The 18,642-nt window shown below is 42.9% G+C and overlaps 1 protein-coding gene across 1 annotated transcript in view; it reads left to right on the forward strand.

The window, feature by feature from the left end:
• Positions 1 to 18,642, forward strand: part of TRABD2B (TraB domain containing 2B) — a 267,560-nt gene that overhangs the window by 211,742 nt on the left and 37,176 nt on the right. The window contains exon 5 of the mRNA XM_038145149.1: positions 11,022 to 11,112. Within this exon, the coding sequence (XP_038001077.1) occupies positions 11,022 to 11,112 (91 nt within the window). The remainder of the gene's footprint in view (positions 1 to 11,021; positions 11,113 to 18,642) is intronic.

Below are 18,642 nucleotides of genomic sequence, written 5' to 3' on the forward strand. Positions count from 1 at the left end.
TGATCTGATCCATTGTGCCCAGGCAAAGCTGATCCTAGTTTATGACATTTAGATGCACTAAAATGGGTACTTTCTAGCCCAGTTTTCTATTATTCCACATCTTTTGCATGCTTTGCATTTCCAAGGAGACAGAGCTCCAAATGTAGGTACTCCAGATCTTTTCCAACACCACATGTATCCAGGGCCTTGTAATACCATATTCAGCAGCTTCACAAATATCTGTAGTGTGTTTCTGCCTTCCTTTTCTTCTCAGGGGCAAGTGTTCGTTAGTGTGATCTGTCCTGATTTGGGGGTTTGCTTCCAAATGTCAGGACAGGCATGAATCAAGCAGCAATCCTTGGGCATGGAGTGCAAGGTGGGAAGCAAGTCTAAGTTTGCACCTCCTGGAATGCCACAGAAGCAGCATCTGATCCCAGTCTGAGAGCGTTTTGTGGACTCTTGGGACTTACTTCTCTTGCTTTCCCTCTGTGAGAAGGATCTTGGCCTAGGGCCTCAAAGCACTCCTTGAAAAAGCCCCTTACCTGCCCTGGCAAGGCTCATTATGGACCTGCAAAGAAATCCTTAGCTGAACTATAAGGCTGAGGATGGTCTTTTAGGGCAGGTTTCAGCTGTGTGGTTGAATGGATTTGGAGATGGCTGGTGTAGCTTGTGAGGTGGCAAATGATCCACGTAGCAGAGAGCAGTTTTCGATGGAGCAATTAGCTCAAGCCTTGCAAGTCGTGCAGCTGTGCCAAGCTGCCTTTAGAGCAGCGCCAGCTCAAACCACAGAGCAGCACCACGAGTAATTGCCTTTAATCCATGATCAAGGACAGGCCTGGAACTGTGCCTGCCACGGTGTGCTCCTCTGCATGGCAAAAGAGAAAGGGTTGAGTCCAAACTGGAGACCAGGTTGGATTTGTTGTGCTCAGCAGGGACATGTCTCAGCCAAACCAGAGGGCATCCAGCAAGAGGAGGGGACACATACCTGGCCACAGGTGAATCAGGGTCCATGAGCTCCCTGGAGGACTTGCCCTCAGCTGCTGGTGGAGACCATCGAGGGTGTCCTGCCTCCAGGTGTTGCACTGGCTAGGCAGCCTCCAGATGCCACCAGCGCTGTGCTGATTAACCTGGAAGAAAAGGCCATTTCCAGGTTGGAGTGACACCTTATTCACAGCCTCATTTGTGAACTTTCAGGGGTGTTTTTCTGCAACAACAGTGACATCCAGTGGCCAGCTGGATTTTTCTGGGAAAAGAATGAACCACAGTCAGTCTTAAAAATGTGAAGTTTTTTTAAAGATAAAAAAAATCCTGACTAAGGAGGCTCAGTTTTGGTTTCCTTGAGCAGTTTTCTTTCTAACAAAAGTCTGGTGAAATGGTTTCTGGTTTTCTATGTCCATGGGGTAGAAAGCATCAGTACTGTCTGCTCCAGCAAGGAGTTTGTCCTGTGTCCATAAACTCCAGGGGGCTGGCAATTTGCTGAGGAATCACTCTATTTTGTGCTAAGGCATCACCACGTTTTTCACTTATGAGACGTCCACAATCCAAATAAATCACCAGGAAGGGGCTCCTGGAATAGATGAAGAAAGCAGTGTAGTCTGTAGAATAATTGACTGAGAGGTCAAAACCAGAAAGAACAAGAAAAGATCTGTGTCCTGCCAACTGGGAGCTTTGATTTGTGGTTTTCAAACTGCTTTTCAAACAGAAAATGACAGCTCATCTTGTAGTCTTTTGAAGTAATTTCACAGATTCGACAGGCATTGCCCCCAAATAACTTTCCTGGAATGGTTTGATCTCACACTAGAGCAGAATAAAGTTCTGTTTAATTCAGTAGAGCTGTCTTGTGCAAACTAGAGGACCTGGGGGAAGCAGGTTGAAAGCAAACACAGTGAAGTGCAGTTTCACACCAGGCTTGATTACATTGTGGACACAGTATATTGTAGGAGTCAAATGCATCCATGAGACCAAAAAAGGACAGACTCAAGAGTCCAGCTCACTACTGAGCCTGCAGATGGACCGTGGCCCTCACCTCTTTTTATTTTCTATAAGAAGCCATTTAGTCCATCTTTATTACCTGCCAGAAGTCTTTGTCACAGTCAAGCAAAGGTGCTGCATTTCATAACACTGGCTGTGTGCTGAAAATAGCTGAGGTCTCACGTGGTTTGGTCTTTACTTTGGTCAGAGATGCCTCCACAAGTTCAGTGAGATATTCTGCTTGCAAAAAGCTGTCTTTCTGACTGAGAGCTTTCCAAGGCCCAAAGCTGCCCTGAGCTCCGACTCCACCAAGTCCTTGAAGTGTTTTAGTGCTATGTTCATGGTTACCTCCTGTGCAGAGAAGGCAGGAGTCAGGGAATCTTGTTTCTCCCCCCTACCCCGACCTGTGCCTGGCTTTGGCAAGCAGGTCCATGTGCATTCCAGACTGTTTGGGGATGGCTCAGGGGATTTGCGATGGGATATGAAACACTTCTCTCAGAGGCTGCTTGCCCTGCACTGGCTGTCCAGGGCCTGACAGCAGCTTCTGTGGAAAGAGCTGATAACTGTGGTTCAGGTGGGAGAGGTTGTCTACTTCAGCAAGGCTGTACATGCACTGATAAGGCACCTTGGGTACAAAAAGAAGCTGCATTTCCACACCAGTTTCCTCATTGCTTGAGGCATTGGTGACAGCTGGCAAAGAATGTGAAGACAGTACACTTCACACTGGACTGTCTGCACTTGGGGGATCTCATGGTCCCAGAGATGCCTCCAGCACCCTGGAAGACTCTTAGAGATGCTGAGTTTTCTCTAGATTTTCCTCAGAATCATTTCCTTCTCTTCTGTTGCAGTGTTAGGGATGGTGAAGTTCCAAGATTTTGTGCATTGACCCTGTCCATTGGAGAGGGTCCCATAAGGGACATAGAGACATGTTCCCTGTCACACAGCTGCGTGACTGGCACACACCTCCAGTCACATCCTTGTATAGAAATGGTTCAGTGAGGAGCATGCACCTTAAAAAAAAAACCACTAAAACAATGAAAAAATAAAGTCACATCTAGTCGTGGCATTCTGCTAGAGGGGAAAATGCCAATAACCATTCTCCATGAAGTATTTCAGACTGAGTAAGCCCTGCCTTTACTCATAGTAAAACCTGGGACAAAGTCAATCAAATTTCTATTTCAGCCCTGCCCACATAATTTTCCTCCTCCATATTTTTTGCCCTGGTAAATTGATGGAGCTTATACCAGCAAACACGACCAATACATTTTACAGAACAAACACTTCAAATATTCAGGCTTTGTTGTTTGACTCTCAAAGGATCCTATGTTTTCTTTAAGAATATATGCTGAAATTGTCATCCTGTGTTGGACCTTCTCTCTGTGGAAAGCTCCTCTAATACCACATAAGGGAAGCAAAAATATGAAATAGCCCAAATGGCATTATAATCAACCAAAGCCCCAATCAACACAGCTCCCTGTCCTGTGCAAATTCTGGCATGACCAGAAAGGTGGGGGACAGGGCAGAAAACAAAATGATGGGAAGAAGGATGGGCTGTGTGCAGTGTTCAGGAGCTTCTGGGCAGTAAAAGGGTGGCTTGCTGGGTCACCATGCCATGTCTGATAGACACTGAGGCTAAAGGAGCTGCTTAAGCTCACATGATCGATGGAAAGAGACTTGCACAGAGGGCTCATGTTCTCCCCAAACCTAGTGTTTGAGATGTTGGAATGAATTGCTCTGTGGAGGTGCCATCCTCTCCAGTGAGACTCACTAGCACAGACCAGTCACTTCATTTGGAAATGTCTGAGGCAGCTACAAACTGACACAGAGGCCAGAGGAGATTCTTAGGAGATGACCTCACTTTAGTTCTTGCTTGTGTTGTTTTTCTGAACCCAAGTGAAACAGCTGGTTTAGACTTGGAAGAAAATTGAGCTTTTTTTCCTCCCCCAAAAAAATCGTTTTATTGTCTACCACATATGTTTAGGACAAGTCTGCTAGGGAAAGTGCTCCAAGACTTCGAAGACAGCAGAGAACTGAATTGCAGAGCTCACATTATGGCACTGCATTGAATCTGGAAACACAGGGCTGTACCAGCAAGGAGCCAGCTCCAAACTGGTAAACTCTGTCCCTCTGTCACATGCTGAGCCTGTTGAGGAGTGTGCATAGCACTCCAGGGTGCTTTTGGAGAAGGATTTCCATGGTGTGATATGTGAGTACCTCAACAACAGCTCCATACCCTGAACAGAAGGACTGCTCAGAAAGGAAGATCAGAAACGGAGAGACATTGGGGGAGTTTATTATACTTGGGGGCAGCAAGGAAATAGAAGTCTGTGGGAATCTGTCTGTCCTTCAGATTGAGATGCTCCAAGTATAGAATTGCACTGCAGATCTCCGAGACACCCCAGGGAAGCACAAATCTGTGCTCTATTAGCTTGGCGTCAATCTGGAATAACCCCCTCAACTTTTGGCCCCTCATCTCTCCATTCTCCCTCTGGCTACGGTGTGGCCTTTCTCCAGAGCTTGTTCTCTAAGTGCACTCGGATGAGAGGGGAGAGAGGTGATTACATGCAAGAAAAGAATGAAGGGAGCCATGGGAGGATTGCTGGACGTTGGAAATGCTGCACGCTTTGGCTTCTTATGTGTTATTGCTCTGATTCCCGTGACTGTCCAAAAGTGGCTATGAGTCAGTTCCTCACAACTGCATAGAATAACAACATCAAACAGGAGGGAAAATGATTTCTCCATCTGCTTGGAGAACGGGTGGCATGATGTAAGGAGTCATGATGAAAGCCTGCTTTACAGGACCATTGCACGTGTCTTGTGCAAAGTATTTTTTAAGACATGCTTTGGGCTTGGATACTCCTGCCAAATAGGGGAAGAGGAAAGCTCGTTCCCTGCATCTCCAGCTCTCCTTCACAGCTTTTTGCAAAATGCAATTTCCAAGTGCAAAACCATATCCTGAAGCAGAGCAAAAGCCAGCAACCTGGGGTGACAGACCTTTCTGGAAGGCGGGGTCTTTGATAGTCCCTTTCTCTTTGGAAAACTTACGGAGCTCTTGTTTCAAAGCTGAACACCAGCCTCTAGGAAGCTTTTGTTACATGTAGTCCGATTTGGTAGGGCTGCATGTCTCATCCCATGGCATGGTATGGCTCACATTTCATACTAACTGGGGTCGGCTGGGTTCCTTCAAGCCATTTCCAGAAACTTCATTCCCTTATTGGATCCCCACAAGCATGAATTTTGTTCTCATTATCAGTAAAATTTAAAATCAAAATATTCAGGCTGTCCTAACATCATACTTATGCCTAGGTGCTGCATATCACCCACCTAATCCATTACCTCGTATTCCTTGATAAGACACTTCACATCAGAGGGTTACTCAGACTGGGGGAATCTTTCAGATACATTTAGATCCAACTTGCAAAAGCAAGGTCTGCACAAGTCCAGCATTGGCTCCTTGTCAAAGTGCATTCAAGATACTTTTTCAAGACCATCCTTACCACTAGAGTGAGATTTCAAGGAAGAAAGTGGTTCAAGAGCAAAGAGGAGCAATTGTCTGGCAGTGAGGGTCATCATGAGGAAGGCTGAAGAGCCTCCAGTTTTTAAAGCATGTTATTCATTAGCAAAGAAATACGCTGGACAAGGATTGAAAAGGAATTAAAAAACTGGGAGGGTTTATCCACAACACTGATTCCCCACCATGGGTCTCTGGAACATGTGTCATGTGAGAAGACAGTAATGTGGGATGGCATGTGGTTCCCAGTAAATTCCTGCTGTTACCCAGAGACCTCTAGGTCAGACTGGAATGCTAGAGTGGAGAAATCATCAAATTCAAATAAAAGTCATTGCCTGGAGTGTTTGCTGTAGCTCCTTACTACAGCCGCATCTTGACAAATTCATCTTTCAGCTTCCAAAATACTCAGCTTTGACCACTGTAGAATAAGAGGAATGGAGATGCAGTTTTAGAGGCAGCAGGCAAAGGGACCACAAAGTATTTACCCCGACTGTGAAGGGGCAGCTCTCAGCCCTTTGCCTTTCTCCTTACACTAATTCTTGTGAAGCCTTCCTGCTATAAACACTGTGGTGCTGCCAAGGGGCTTGAGAATCAGCATAGAGGGAGAAGGAGGAATAGAGGCTGCCGCCTCCTGATTGCAGAGCAGCCCAAGGTCTAAATGGCAACAAAACGTTATACATAATGTCTGATTCACTGTGTGGAGAATGTAAAGAATTGAGACCTCCCGACACAGTTTACATTGGCCCTTTTTATGACTAATTGTGCAGAAAATAGCTCTGCTTGTAGTGTGCATGGAAACAGTTCAGATTTCTGCTGTGTGTCAGCTAATGGCTAGCAAGGCTTTTTAGCACAACTTCAAAGGCTCTGGCAATGGAGGTTCCTTTGTGAGGGAATTATCTCCTGCTCCTTTGTACCCCGTTATCCTTCTAAGCCATGGAACAAAGAATTGCAAAAAGAATAGACAAAGTAATTTGTAGTAGATCTTTAAACCTAGATAAAGTACATAACATTTGCTTAAAAACATTTTTTCTGCTTCTGTCATCAAAACTTGGTTATAATTTTTCTGTGTAGGAACACCCAAGTTCATCTAACTTTTGAGGGATGCAACCTGATGCTTAGGTTTTGATGAGGGTCACTAGGATGTCTGAAATGGAAAAGGAGAGCTTTAGTTTATGTGGTCAATTAGAAAATACACAGCTGTCAAGAGATGGCTGAGAAGTGTCTTTCTCTCTGCCTCAGGATATTCCGCTAAGAAAGGAAGAAAGTGCATTTTTTCAGTAGTGTGTTTGTGCATGGATATGCTTTAAGGAAACCACGTATATTTCACATATTTTTTAACATGTTTTTTAGTAAAAAAACCCCTAATTGATGGTTTATTCTTTCCTTCTTCCAGTGAAAAATGAAACCTTGGGGAGATAAGGAAACACATTACATGGATCTGCTTTCTGTAGTCCAAAGCACAGTTCTTAATTAAAAATAACAAAGCAAACCAGGAATGGAAGAGCTTTGATTAATGTTAGCAGCCATGCTGTATAATGTGTTTCTCCACTGTCTCCAGATCCTTGTCTCAAAAAAATAAGATGTGAGTGAAAGGAGGATAATCTTGGCCTCATCAAATTTAGTAAGAAACCCCCTCTTCATGCAGCAGCCACACTGACCACTCTACTGTGTTTGTGTTTGTGTTTAAACTATAAAACTACTGTGTTTAGCCCTGGGTCTTGTCCTCAAGCAAATCCCATGAGTATCTCCTTATCCTCAGAGGGTGGAAGGATTGCATCCACACCTGGGCATTTTTAATCTTAAACTTTTGGGGGTGGCTGCTCTTGCATATCTCCATGCCCAAGTACAGACTTTCTCTTCGGGTCCCTATACAGAAAATCTTTTATGTCTGCTTTCTCTCCTTTTCCACTTCCATGGATTTCCCAAGGCAGCTGATGTTCTGACCTCTTGGATCCAGTTTTCATCAGCTGTCAAGATAAATTTGGTTAATACTGCAGGAATGGTTTATTCAGGTTTAGACTGAAGAGGGAATAGTGATAGAAATGCAAGATCATTCCCTTGCCTCTCTAACCTGTCTGATATATCTCTAGATGCATTAAATTTTCAGTAGTTACACACTCTTGAGGTTTTTCCCAGGCCAGGAAGAGAAATTTTTTAAATATTTAAGCAGAAGCGTACATGCACATACACACATATATATAAAGCTCATTTATTTCATATCTATAAATAAAAATTAAATCCAGTGATGTTATAAAGAATATGACAGTTACTGCATACTCTATTTGCACATATGAGCAGCCAGAGGCAGCAATTTGATGTCTTCCACTGATGCTGAGCTTAATTGTCTCTGATTTTGTTGTCATCACATGGGCTGTCAAAGTATTCTGTTGTTGTTAATACTTAACAAGTGAGTCCTTATCTCAAATTATGTGTGACTACGGAGAGTTAGCTTATGTAAGATATTTCTCACATAGAAGATTTTCCTGGATTTTAAAACTGGTAAGGATAATTATGATGGACTTCACAGCAGGAAGCAGTCCAAGACAATTCTTCCAGGAATTCTTTAACCTCTCGTGTTTCACGTTACCTACCTACACCAGACCTCTCCTTTTTCCTTAAACCTTCCTCTTCCACATCTCTGATCCTGAGGAATTCTTTGCCATGGGATCACATGGATCACTGTTGGGAAATGTCTGTGTTGGGTGGGAAAGATTGCTGGTCTGAGCATGCATAATTTCATGTTTTCAATCACTGAAGTAGAACATGATTTCAGGTTGCTTGTGGTGTGCATGAGTTGGCTACAACAGCGTTACCATGATGTAAAATGAACAGACGGGTACAAAAACAACCTTAATGTGTGAATTCTGACTGGACAGAGAAGTTAAGACGAATAGAAGTCAGAAATCTTCAATCAGGTGGAGAGGATGCATTTACAGGGCAAGCTGGTGATGATATGGGTGGTAGCTTACCCAGATGTACGTGGAATACAAACAGCTAAATTTTAAGCAGAGTCTAAAGGTTAAGTTTTGCAAAAACTTGGTCATGCCATTTCCTAGTAGCTGTTAAAGTTGCAGGCTCTGTTGATGTATATGGAATGGAGAATTATTTGGGGGCCAGCTCAAAGTTGGATTTTGGTTTTGATTTTTTTATTTCTTTTTATTTCTGTTCTCTTGGTTGAACTGGAGCATCAAAAATATTTTAGTATGTCTTGGATTGTGGACATACAATGAAATAACTATGATGTTTGCATGGATATTTGTAATTAATATTTTAATTTATTTGGGAATCTGAAGTTGAGGGGTTTTTAATGGAAGCTGACATTCCTTCCAGTTAGAAAAGGCAAAATTAAAAGAACAAACCCTGTTGCCATGCTACCCAGCAGATCACCAGTCCCAGTGGCTGGCAGCTTTCAGCATGGTATCAACACAGAGGCAGGAATGGGAAGTTCAGGAAGTGTCATCTTTTGGTCTTCATCCATCACTTGAAGGGACTTGCAGGCTCTGCTGAGGAGCTGACATTGTTGACAGACCTACCATTGTGTGGATGAGGAGTCAGAGCTTTTGCATAGTTACATTTTTCCCTGAGTTTAAAAGAGTTAAAATTGGTTTCTCTTGTGCTGTCATCTTGTCAAAGATTTGCTGGATTCAGGACAATTATTTACATTAAGAAATCTTTTGGCATTTAAGACTCTGGCTCAGGGAAAATAAAGTGGACTCGGAAACGTCTCGGACTCTGATACCTTTGACTTCGTCTCCTCAGTGTCACTTTGCCAGTGACAGAATGGGGACCTTTGTTTGCCTTGGCCACTGCATAAAAAAACAGGATATGATCAAATCCAGTTAATCATTCACAAATGTCTCATTTCTTGAATCTCTGAGGGTGTATAACACATTTTTGGGACTGTTCTTTGCTGCTTTGGCTTTTGTTATAAGTAAGTTAGAAAGGGGAAAATCAAATTTTGAGTTTTCTTAAAAGGAAGTGGAGGAATCCTGGAACACACTAGGGCTCTGCAAATGTACATTTAATCATTTAAAGAAATGTCTTTTGGCTAAAAGCTCTTACCAGTGCTTGCAAGTTGCACTCAAAGCCATACAGCTACATCGTTCCAACAACTGAGGCGAGTTAGCGCCCTTGTTGGCAGTGGGAGCAGAGGGATGCCTGCTGAGCAAATCCTGGGGGCTGAACGCTCTCAAATTCATCAGGACTTTGTGCAGGGTGGGTGAAGAATCCCGGGAGTGACTCTGCTGGTGGCTGCACCAGCTCCTTGCACAGTGGTGTCCTTGGAGGGAGGGCTCAGGCACCTCTTGCCTGCCTTGGTTTTTTCAGTGCAATCTGGCTCTGCTGTGGAGCCAGGCATTCAGAAACATCTCTTTCAAACACTTTCACTGTGCTTCAGGCAAGCACATGCTCTCCAAGCAGCAAACCAGAGGAGTGAGTTCTTACAACCCAACAGAGTTCCAACAGTGGTGGAACTCCCTCCTCTGAGATGCCACAGGCATGTGGAGGCTTGGGCACATTCCTGGTGAATTGGTCTGTTCAGTGCTGGCAGTGAGGTGCAATGACCTGGGTGTAAATGCGGGTCACCCAGCCCTGAAGAGCTGGAAGTTAATGGATATAATGGAGGAGGATTGTTCTGTTCTTCCTCCGTGTCAGTCATGGCTGCAGTTGAAGACAGGTTACAATGCTATGTGGATTTTAATAAACCTGTCTGTGGACTTTTTGCTGCCTTACTTTATATATCCAACTCATCCTGCAAACAGTGTGAGACTCTGACAATAAGTTGAAAGCTTTGGCTAGATTACACTCCCTTATTGAGTCTGTGCCCAAAGCCCTTTGAGGGCTCCCATTGACTCCAGTGGGATTTGGTTCAGATTTCAAGTATATGGGAACCCCCTTAAGTAAACTCTTTCAAGGCCTGTACACACTGCAATACTTACTGGGCTCCTTGTTACTTCTGTGAATAGGAATGTGACCTTTACACTTCTAACAAAGAGCCCTGAATTACAGGACTAAATCTTTGTGTTTTGGGAGAGATAAGGTTACCATCCCAGCTCCTCCCAGCCCCACTGTGCAGGTGGCTGAATGGCTGATGAGGCAGTTCCTGTATCACTGTGGTTTTAGTCAGACAAGTGCTGAACATGCATTACAGTAGCTTGAATCTCTTCAGTAGCAGATGTCCATGAGCAGGTTGTCCATGGTCAGGGTTGTAAGTTGTTCCATTTCAAGAGTCAAAGCCCTAGTAATATCCTTTTGCCACTGCAGGGTCATTCTGATCTCCATGCTGGAAATTTATTTAATCAGTGTACATCCTAAAAATGGTCACAGTGGAAGGCAAGACTAGCAAACCATCTAGGTGTCCTATTATCCACCCCATCCCTTGCCCATGTGAGGGGAGGGAGGGATAAATAAGATGGAAGAAGAAAGTGTTTGGGCTGTATGTTGTCCCTCTGGTCTAGTTTTTGGTACCCTTGAGTCCCAAAGCTGCTGTTCCAACAGGAGAAACTCAAGCGAGTGAGAATAGTAGTTTGATTGACAGTGCTATTTTCTACCTGTATTTTAGGTCACTTCCTGGGTAACAACACTGTGATTGATGTACTGAGACAAGCAGGATTTGAAGTGGAGCACACCCCTCCTGGACAACCAATTGGAAAGTAAGCAGCTGCCCACAGATTATTAATCACTTTCTCTCCTTTTTTCTCTCCCTTTTTCTGTGACTAAGCAAGATTATTGCATTAGTATAGGAGGTGGATGAGGAACCTCCCTTTCCCACCCAATTTCCAGACAAAAAGTGCATTGTAAAGCATCCATTGTGTGAGTTTGGAAACATATGGAGCCTGAATGGCTGGTGTTTTTGTGGGTTTTTTCCACTTGGGGACATTATTTATATCACAGCTGCTTCATTATACCAGCTCAGAAGTGCCATGGTTTCTTTAAAGAAACATTTCATTCAGCTCATTTTCCCCCAGAGCTGTTTTTCCTTTCACTCTCCTCGGGGTTTTTGTTGCTTCTCCATTGCAGACCTCTCTGTCAGGCTGCTGTTCTTCAGGTGGAATTTCAGTTTTTCCTGAAGGACCACATTTAATGTAGCAGATGCATCATTGAAAGTGTGTTGGGCAGGTAGAGAGCTATTCAGTATTCCCTGAGCTTCTCCATATATCTGGTCAGGTAAAGCAGGCAAGAAGGACTGATCAAAAGGCTCTTGGCAATCTTTATTAGTATAAAATAAAACATGGCACAAAATTGTCCTTAGCTGGTGAAACAGACTTCCTTCATCCTGTAGACTTTTCTTTTTCTCAGCCATTCAAATGATGTCTCTGTCTGAAGAAATCACAGACAATAAAACCATGAGGGCTGATGAGAGACCATCTAGCTTTGCACAATCAGCCTTTCCCCTACATTCTGCAGATAAAATTTGGCCAAGGCTACTCTGTCATAGGATTGTTATCCTCATTAGGAGAAAGTGTTAGCAGCATGCTCCTGTCCCTGGTGGGCAGACATGACATGGTCCAAAACCGAGGTGAGTCTCAATGAGGAGGATTAATGGCAGAGGTAGTAGACCATGTCTGAAAAAGCTGTGTGTAATCTAGTTGGAAAATCTGGCTGATCTAACCTTGTTTGGGAAACATCCGCAGTGATTCATATAGAATATAATATGGCTCAACTGTACATAAGTGTTCTTTGACAGAGCATTTATCCAAAATGCTTCTTGGAATCTGTTGAGCAATAAAAGCATCGTCTTAAATAACAATGGGGGAAAGAGGAAGAAAAGGCTGTTAAACACCACCAGTAAGAGCATATATTCAGAGGAGATTTAAGAAGCACTTTGGCAAGGGGAGAAAAGTCAACATGGTGCAGGGAAGAGCAGTAAACACTGTAGCAGTCTGGAGCTGGAAATTTTTTTACTAAAACCAAGCAAAAAAAAAAAAAAAAAAAAAAAGTAAAACAGAAAAAACAAGCAAACTACAACAGAACAGCCGAGGTGTACCATTCCTAGGTTTCTGACAAAGAAACTTTCCACTCAGTGAAGCAGACACTTTCTTCAGCAATTTTCATTTAGTTGAAAGTATCATCTTCCCATGAAAAGTGTTTCAGCTGGAAATTGTGAAACTATTAATTTATTGGCTGTTGCCAGCCCTTAAGAACTAAAGATGCAGTAGTGTGAGAGAAGTCCAAGAATAGTCTCTGCTCTCTGGTGTTAGGCTATGTCTGTGCACATCATCACAGACTTGAAATAAAGGATGGGGCAGGAAACTTGACTCAAAGCCAGTGCTTAATGTTGACTTATTTGCAGAGTGGGGCACCTCTATGTGCACATTCCCCTACCTTGGCAGCAGTGTCTCCTGTTCATGATGTCTTCCCTAAAATTCTCCATTCCTGGGGGAAATGCCCATGAAAGCAAGAGGGCTTGGACTCTGCCTAGATCAATGTGTGTGTCCTCAGCTGAATGGTCCCACGCTGGGTAACTTCTGTTCTGTTCTATTCTGTTCTATAACTTTCATTTTGGGCAGGTTTGCCTGGACTAGAACCCTTATTCCAGCAGGGTCTGCTCTGAACACTGAACATAGAAAACTTTATTAAAGGGTGAATGGTTGTGCAGGAATACTGGGGGGAGTCAAGAGAGAGAACACATGGTTGCCTCCCATAAGGATTATATGCTCTGTAAGTTTTCCTGTGGTCTGATGATAAGGTAGATCTGCCAGTTCTAGATGAGAATAAAGGAAGGAAATAAATTACATGGCAAAAAAGTCCAGAGTTGTCACTAGACTGAGTTAATCAAGGTGCAGAAACAGCAGAAAACTATAGAAATTGTGAAAAAAGAGCATTTAAATAAATTCACAATAAACAGCTTTCTGCCTTTAGAAGAAAAAAAGACTCTCAAAACTGCACATCAGGGATTGTATTGTCATTTTCCTCTAACTGGGGCTGTAGCTATCAGAAGTGCTTGGGGCTCCCCCTTAGAAATGAGGAGGCTGCTGCAAACCATTTTGTCTCTTTTTTTACAGAATAGCTTGTATTTTATGATTTCTGGGTGAGCTCCAAAAGACAGTCTAGCCAAACAGAGTACAACATCGCAATAGCACGACAACTCAATAGTTATTGTGTTGTTTATGTTTATGTTACATTGTCACATAGCTGCAATTGTCTTAAGGAACCTTGCATTTTTGTCTAGCCTTCCTTTGTTTACTCTTCTCTTTCCTTTTTAAAACATGAAATAAAAACAATTGAAAGGCCCAGAAGAGGAACCATTTTGCTATAGTGACTGTAGTAACAAAATGTATACATCGAATAAACAAATAGAGACTCAACAAATTTTGAGCTGCTTGTGAAGCAGAAATTGTTTTGTGGGTTACAGAGGTTGCAGAGGTGCAGGTGTTTTCATCTTGATTCCTGTGGAGCCATACGTGAAGAGGTATTTCTTTGTGCTCAAGCCCAAAAGAGACATTTCTGCTTTACTTCCAAATAAGTTGTATAAAGGAGTCAAGCCCACTTCATTGCATTCTGGCATTGACAATTGAAAAATTGGATAGTGTTCAAGGAAGATCAGCTGGATTCTAATGTGGGGTTTGGGGGGGTGGACAGCACATGGAAAAAATGCAAGGGTTGGAAAAAAAAACTGAAGCAGCTGCATGCTTATGTTTTAGCTAAGGGAATTAAAAAAAAGTGTTGTGGACAGGCTGTTATGCACAAGAATGAAGAGGAACAGTTAGAGCTGGCACATAGGAATGTTTGAAAGTATATCAGATTGAATTTGAGGGTGGTTTTGGATGAATTTCAATGATTCCTTGACAGTGATTTGCAGGACAATTTCTCTCAGGTTAAGTAAGAAGCCCCATTATATGAAAGTAACTTTAGCAAAACACTCATGCTATGTCCTACTTACTACCAGTACTGTCTTGCCAAAAAAGCAAATGGTCATTTTCTTTAATCTCTCTGTTCCCAGAACAGTATGATTATTACTACTATTGACATGATTAGTAGTCTGATCTTTAGTGTTTGACAATAATTCAGCAGCATTACCATAAATAGGTGGAGTGTAGTCTGGTATGATGTTTAAATCCTGACATCCATTTTGGTTTTAGAAAGGACAAGAGAATCCCTTTTGTAGAAAATAACTAGCACTGTTCCTATGTATCAGAAAAAGAAAAGCCTTGGGAAGTGTGAAGCAGGACAAAGACCAAACCTGTTTATACTTTCAGTTGCCTGCTGACTGGGTAAAGCCAGAAGATTGTTGGCTTCCTCTGTCCAAAATGCTAAGCATGGGTTGTGAAATGGCTGCTCTTTAAGCCAACCAAACTGAATACCTAGAGTCTCACATTTCTGTTGTCTAGTGACAAGCACAAATTTGAGCCAAATCCTCCCTTTCCTAAGGTAGTGGGGAAAAATAAAGTGAGATCTTGTCTGGCTGGAAGAGATAGCCATGACATAGAGGGGTCTGATGGCTCCAGAATCAGTGATCTGGCAAACAAAAGTTTATATAAAGTACATTTAGCTGATGTGGAGCTATTTGGGAACTCTTAATGACTCGATTTCTGAAATCTCCTGGCTCCTCCTGTTGATCTGCCTGATGGCCCAGTGTTGACCTTCCTGTGCCTCTTCCAGAATTCCACCAGCTGACTATTGAAAACACCTTCTTTAAAGCTCAGACCCTTTCTGTAAAAGAAACCCTGTTCTATTCATCATGCGGAACAATGCCATAAACTCTTGAGAACTTATTCTCACATTGGCTTAATTTGTTCATTTTTTTGCCTGAGGGAAGTGTCCTGAATCTGTTTGCGTGACAGCCTTCAGCAGCATTCATATTTGCTTCTTATTTTGCTGGCTGTCATCCTTGTCCCCAGATACAGGCATTGGAAAATTAGTGACTGAATCAATATCTCATTGCTTTGCCCTGAGATAAGAAAGGCACGTTTGTTGGGTTTTTTGGGGCTTGGTTTTTTTGTTTGTTTTTTTTTTTTTTGGTGGAGTTCTGCCAACTGGCTGTCCCTGCTCCTCTCTGTCTTCAGAAAACAGAGCTGCAAGCTTGAGGTTGGGAGAGAGGAGGAGATGGGAGAAAGTCTCCCCTTAGCTGGATTCCAGTGGCTTGAGCAGATAAAGGGCCACAGCTGCTTCACGTTTAACTGGAAACAGCCAAAATGCAAGATCAATCCAGGAAGCACCTGTGTCCATGATGACTCTATTGTTGCTGGGTTCTCAGAATCAGCTCTAACCTTCTGCCATGAGCCAAGCCTGGACATGCTGCACACCATCTTCTTGGCCAGAGGATCATGCAGCAGTGCTCATTTTTATCAGGCTCTCTCCAAGGATGGGATCAGTGCTGCCTTCTTTCAGAATCAGGGAATTCAGGACGAATCAAAGAATTCAGCACAAGTTTTTATGTCTGCTTATCTGAGAGTTTGAGATTTTATTGTAAACTCTCAGAGCTCTGCTAGACAAATCAATTACCCTTGCTCCTTCTGTTTGCACTTCCTGTCCCAGTTGAAGGAATGTGCCTTTGCTGTTGTAACTTACTCCTGTCCTGTCTGAAGCAATGAGCTTCCTCCCTCCCTTCTCAATAGTATCCTAAGGTGTGACCCTGGCTCTGCTACTCATCATTATCTCAGGGTGGAAGTCTCCGCTCCCCAGGGAATGCTCTCTCCTTCTCCATGAGCTGGAAGCACACTCCATCCACACAGTGATGCAGCCATTTCGCTCCATCAGGATCCCTGACCCTCTCAAGGTGATGGACAGAATTGGGAAAAATATTTGACATACATTCCTCACAGGCCCAGTTCAGTAAACCCAGTTTAGGAGATCTCAGAAAATTACAGATGCCCTCAGAACTCTCAGGAATCTCCCAGTACTTGCCAAGTTCCTTGGGATGCCTACACAGCTTCAGCTTTCTGGTGCCTGCTGGTCAGGGTTGCTCCACTCTGCATAGCTGTTAATTTTTGGGATGTGTTAGGGAGAATGTTAAAGTGCTTGTGAAATAAGTAGAAGTTCACTTAGAAAATACACAAATAGGAAAAAATATATTACAAGAGCTGTGACACTTTAATTGTAAATAATTGAATTAATTGAGGCAAAAAAAGAAGTGAGAAAGGTAGACTCTGGATCCCATCTCTTCTGAGATACAGAGAAAAATACACTCTTTTTTTTAATGTGAGTGAAATAATCTCCCATTGGGATGCAGCAGTTCCTCTTAAACCTCTTGTAAACCTTTGGATCTTTCACTTGATCTGAGCCTGAGGATCATACTCCCATCACTTGCTCCCTTCCCTGAGAAGAAAAGTGAATCCATTATTTAGGGGGGTTCTCTGACAGCATAATTTACAATAAGAGGTGCATAGGGATTAAACGGGGTTCATCGGCATGCATTGGTGAATTTGCTGACTCATCTAACATTGCAGAATATGACTACTCAATGCTTAAAATACTTAGCCATGAAAATGTGCACATTACATTTCCATGTTCCTGTGTGCCTTTAAAATATTCTCCTTTGCAATTTAATTGTCACTGTGTCTACCTTACAGCCACAAAGCCTGAGCCAGCCAAAGTAACTCTTAGGGGGAAAAACATAGAACCAAAACATGGTAGAGAAGCAAAGTCAACTTACAATACTCAGCCATAGAAAGTTTAATATCCTGTCACTTCCTGAGCTACACATTACTTAGGGACAGTGTATCTGCGTGTCCTTTAGGCCACCTTTAGACACTGAACACCTTCTGAGAGAATGAAATTTAGCAACTTGCTGCAAAAAAAAAAAAAAATCTGGGAAAGAACAAGATAATTCATGGTGTTGGAGTAAGAATACAGAACAGAACTTCTAAGGAATTTCATGTTTGACTAGTTCTCCCAATGGGACATTCACTTTGCTGTATAATCAGATTTTATCCTCAGTAAAATTTCTGGTTTCTTTTGAAAAAATTGTTTCATATTCCAAATAAGCCTGTTCCTTGGGAAGGGGGCCTCTGGGGAAACCTGGACTTGCTTCTTTTTGCTCCAGGGCAGCTTGCTCGCTGAGCTGTCCTGAAGCCAGTGCTAAGGTTTCTAGGGTTTTTTGCTGATCTGCAGCCTATCAGTTTTAGGAGATCTGTATCTCATACTCCATAAACTCTCTAATAGTAAACTTACAGAGCCTTGGAGACTTCAAAAGTTCAGAGCTAGTTCTTACCTTATTTCTTAGCCAAATTTCAGCGTTCTTGTTTCCACAGGAGAAGCTGATTTTTCATCCTCTTTCTGCTTCCATCCAATTCTAACGCAGATCTTTTCACCTCAGGTCATGAGTATGAGATGAAAATTTTGGTTTATAGTTATTAGAGATAAAGCTGATCCAACTTGCACTGAAGTTGTTGGCTTCCATCAGTGCCAGTAGCTTTTAGAGGTCATTGTTAATATGAGATGGTTGCTGATCCTCTCCCATCTTCAGTTGTGAGGAGCCATGAGGGAACTGGTGGAAAGCTCAGAGTATGTTCACACAGTCGTGCAGATGCCTTCTATAGTCCAAGTAAAAATACTGTCTGTTCCAGAGCAGTGCTCAGGGGCATCTTCAGACAACAGCCCAGCTTGCTTGCCGGAGGTGTCTGGCTGGTTTTAGATGGCTAATCAAGTTTTAGATGGTTAGTCATTCTGTGAGATGTGTCACTAAGCTCATTTAAGCCTTTGGAAAAACTGCCCCATCCTCTCCCCAGCATTGTATTGAAACAGTGAGGTTGTGTCACTTTGTTTGTGTATTCAGCCTGCACTTGTCCTGTGGATTGATGGCCTCCACCCCAGGCAACATCAATCTGGGCTGAAGTGCAGCTGCACTTTGTAACAGCTCAAGGGGCACAAAGGTATCAAGTGGTATTGTGTGGTTGGAAAGATGTCGTTTATCTGAGGAAGTTTGTGGTCTGTTTGCTGTCACTCTGTCTTTGCAGTGCCGACTTCCCTTACCTTCACTATCACGTTGTCAGGCAAAGAGACCTCACACATTAGGACAGAGAGCTTTTCCACATCCAGAGCTGACTTCTTTTCCTTCGGCAAGAGGTCTGTGGGCTGTGCTGCAATCGATAGAGCTGCTTGATTCAGCATGAGTGTAGTAATTTAGCTTTCAGGGAGCTCTTTACAATGCACAGGTTCCTAAAAAAGGAACAGAAAGAAAGGAAGTCAATGACTTTTCTCACTGACACTTTCACCTAAGGTTCCTTCAATAACAGTTCCTT

This window comes from Motacilla alba, chromosome 8, assembly GCF_015832195.1.
Source record: "Motacilla alba alba isolate MOTALB_02 chromosome 8, Motacilla_alba_V1.0_pri, whole genome shotgun sequence".
Taxonomy (NCBI): Eukaryota; Metazoa; Chordata; class Aves; order Passeriformes; family Motacillidae; genus Motacilla; species Motacilla alba.